The 3,665-nt window shown below is 41.0% G+C and overlaps 1 protein-coding gene across 1 annotated transcript in view; it reads left to right on the top strand. All coding sequences in view use genetic code 11, as the record gives it.

Annotated features, from left to right (window-relative positions):
* Positions 1–3,040: 3,040 nt before the first annotated feature.
* EGR_05253 (hypothetical protein) overlaps positions 3,041–3,665 on the top strand; it is a gene marked incomplete at both ends in the record, with an annotated part of 1,904 nt that continues 1,279 nt past the window's right edge. Inside the window, one exon of the mRNA XM_024494502.1 lies at positions 3,041–3,159. Within this exon, the coding sequence (XP_024351123.1) occupies positions 3,041–3,159 (119 nt within the window). The remainder of the gene's footprint in view (positions 3,160–3,665) is intronic.

Genomic DNA, 3,665 nt, shown 5'->3' with positions numbered 1-3,665 from the left:
AAGAAAACTGACAAGCACTTTCTATCCCGTCGAAAATTCGCAGTCGCATAATGCTTTCCAGTATAAAGCCAAATTATAGTCCTTCTGTGATATAAAGTCTGACTAACTTCGAGAGAGACGCAACATGGACATCAATTAGAATGAAAAAGAAATGCGCGTGATGAAAATCTTCAATTTTTTTGAACAAAATGCCAATCGTCAGAACGACTGCTAGTGTGACCGTCTTACTGTATGGCCGCAGTTTTATCCTAACGCATTCATAATTTGCAGCTTGTGATTTGGCCGAAGGAAACTCAAACCGCATTTTACCATGCACAATCGGCAAACTTTCTAACTTTGCCACTACTACCGCTTTCGGATATTGTTAATTCAGCGCCTCATTTACCGCACCTCTGTCCTGAAACACTGACCATTGATGAGTGTGTAGGCTTGTAGAGAAACAATGGATGGGCATTATTAAGACCTCAACTCTGTCGCTCTGGACTGCCAAGTATTCACAGCCCCTGCGAGGAAAATCAGAAATAAGTGTTCTAAATGCACGCAAGCGTTGCTGAAATCATGTGTGACTGAGTGCAGGTTCACCTGCTCCATTTGTGTTAAACATACTGACAAAAATGCTACGACGTTAATTCCCCTCTGTCTGCTCCGTGTCAAGCATAAAGCATGTTTTGAGTGATTAGTGTACTCTGAATGCGCGGAGGCTAGATTCATTAACTCATGCAATCATTCGTTCACTCTTTCAACCACTCATTCACGCATTCATTCATCCGTTGATCCATTCACCTCTCCATTCACCCATTCACCCCACTGCTACTGCTACTGCCACTTCTAATTTCTGATACAAATAATTAAGAGCGTACATCAACAAATGCATCACTAGCCATTCATGCGAAACAGATTAAATTTATCGTCTGTTCTTTCACTCAATGTAGTGTCCATCAGATTAAGCAGAATGACCATTCATTAGAAGTCACCTCCTCCAAAACGCAGGAAGGAGGTGGTGTATAAATCATAGGACTACCAAGCGATTTTTTCGCCATCTACTTCTTTGCTCAACTTTGACTGTCAAAAGTGCTTCACCTCACTTGTCTGTTTCTAGCTGAAAGATGTGTGTGCATAATTACTCAAGTTTTGAGGCTACATAATCTGCTAGTAGCCTGCATTTCACCTGTACATACATCAGCACTATCCTCAAGTAGCAAATTCACCTTCCATCCATTTTCAAAGCACATGCTTCCAAGTAGAGGAAAAGTAGAGGAACGTGATTAAGAGTATAGGCTACTCAGAATATTACTTATGGTGTCATGGAGTTGTCACAGACATGTATCTGTTTTTCGCGTTCATTGTCTAGTACAATTTCCTGGTCTTCTTTCATTTCGCCGCAATGTGCTCTGCGGATAGAGTTATGAGCGCATTACCAGGAGAGATATTGTGTTAGTTGTAGAAAGAGATATGTAGGTGAAATCACGTCGAGAACGTGTGTGGTAATAAATTGTGGGAGAATCTCTAGGAAATGAATGAATGGAGCAAACCACTTTGACGCATTACAGAAATGTCCTTTCATGATTTCATGTAAAATGCCTGTTGCTTCTTAACAGTCAGCTAGAACGACGATGCAGTTTGCTGTTACCAATCCCGCCGTCATTAAAAAAGTAAAGTGACTAAATGGACTGTGTTCTAAGCAAGTGTTTGGCACTAGAATCAGGAGTGGTTTGAATGAGCAAATGAAAGCTTATATAAGTGAATATTTGGTCGATTGCATGGATATAGAAAGTGCGATCAGAAAGTAACTGATTGCACAATTCTGTGGGATTTCTCTTGGCTCCTATGCACGAAAATTCTGGAAATTTATCCAAATGATTTATTTTCAACCTCTCCTTTCGATTATTTTGTTTATTTTCTGCAAAAAACCTCTTCTATTTTGGAGCAGAACAATTATGCTCCTTCATCTTTACCGGAGAGGTTAAATTATTAACACTTCCCACCCAGGAGAGGAATATTGGCATGATTTTGTCCGTAATTAAGTCCGTTTCCTCTCGCTTTCGTTATATTTTATCTGTGAGAAATATTAGACAGCCACTAATTTGCCTTTTTCTTTCAACCTTATAAATTGCTACACTCTACTAACACTTATGCGTCTTTTTAATCCATTCGCGACTGCAAATGCACCAGCAGCAGCAACAGCAGTGCTGAACTACAGTCATTTACTCAACACCACTTAGCCACTTGACGAGCAGCTTTGTCACAACGTGTCCTGTGGCTAACAAGAAAACGTTGGTTTTCTTGCTTTCGTCCCCTTTGCGAAGGTGGTACGGTAGGCTAGACCAGACGTATGTCACCTCAATATCGCACCCTCATTTAAACCCTTCCTATCCACGGAAATGCGTCTTTATACTTAATCATTCGATTTTATTACAATAATATCAATTCGACTGAAAATTCATTTCAGCACTCTAAATGGATTACAGACGAGGTGAGGCCGATCGGGGCTGCTATTTACACAAAATCTAGTCTAGTGTTTTTCGTCCACTGCTTTACCTTACTTTCCACTTCCTTCCATTATCAAGCACCCTCAACTGGCTTTAACCTGGATAATCGTGTCGTTTTTACCTTCATTGGAGACGTCAAGTTATCAGCATCATGCTCCACGAAGAGGGATGCTCTTTGCCAAGCGCAGAGTGCAGGAGATTAATGGCATACTTACGGCATCCGTCTTAGTAGGAACTATTGAGAAATAGCTTCTAATTACTGTTGTTCGTACCTTGCACTCGAGGCACTGCAGTAACTTTGTGCCTCATTTCAATCAAGCTGCAACAATGAAAGCAGCAGCAGCAGCAGCATCAGAGGCCATATCAAAATGCATATATTTTCTTAGCATCATTTACTCCTTCCAGGAGAAGCAGCTTGGATACCAATACGCCCTTGGTTTAAAGCAGCGCATTGATTTTCCCCCAGGTTCCCATTCGTTGAGGCAGTACGTTAGGCCAGGCTAGTCCAGTGCTACTTCAATGTCACATCCAAATTCAATCCCCTCCAGTTCATGCAAATCCATCTCCATACTCCGTTATTCAAGTCAATTCAGTTTCCACTTCTCTCTTTACTCGAAATGGACCAAATAGAATTACATTGGGATCAACCGGACTTTGGTGCATTGCACAGGTATTAGAGACTAACATGCACACGTAGAATCATTTGATGATTTCGAAGCGGAGAGGTAGAAACCGAATTTCTCCTACTTTGTGATTATGTCTAAATGGAATATTTTCCGTCAATATCTTTCCACACATAATTTGGCATGACGCACCGTACATTAAATATAAAAAGAGTACTGTGATATGTTCGCCACATTTTTCTCCCACCTTCGGTTTCAAGACCTTCTCTTGGGGAATGATGACATTTAAGTAGTCAAGAGCCTGGCGTAATCTGATCGTCTGTCACCTAAAAGGTGGATTTACTCAGACATGTACCACACTCACCATGTATTTAATGTGGATTTACTCAGGTAAAAGCAGTATTTCAATGTAAAATGTTAAGTTCTAGCATTTCGTGTCCCTGCTGAAATCACACTGAGCCAAAGTAGTATGCAAGGACAGAATACTGTGTCAAGAAGGGCTATTAACCCATCAGGATGTCCCGAAACCCGTGCCACAGAGTGAAATAACAGG

This window comes from Echinococcus granulosus, assembly GCF_000524195.1.
Source record: "Echinococcus granulosus chromosome Unknown EG_S00037, whole genome shotgun sequence".
In the NCBI taxonomy this organism is placed as follows: Eukaryota; Metazoa; Platyhelminthes; class Cestoda; order Cyclophyllidea; family Taeniidae; genus Echinococcus; species Echinococcus granulosus.
Note: the sequence above shows the minus strand (reverse complement) of the source record. Positions and strands in the feature narration are given on the sequence as shown.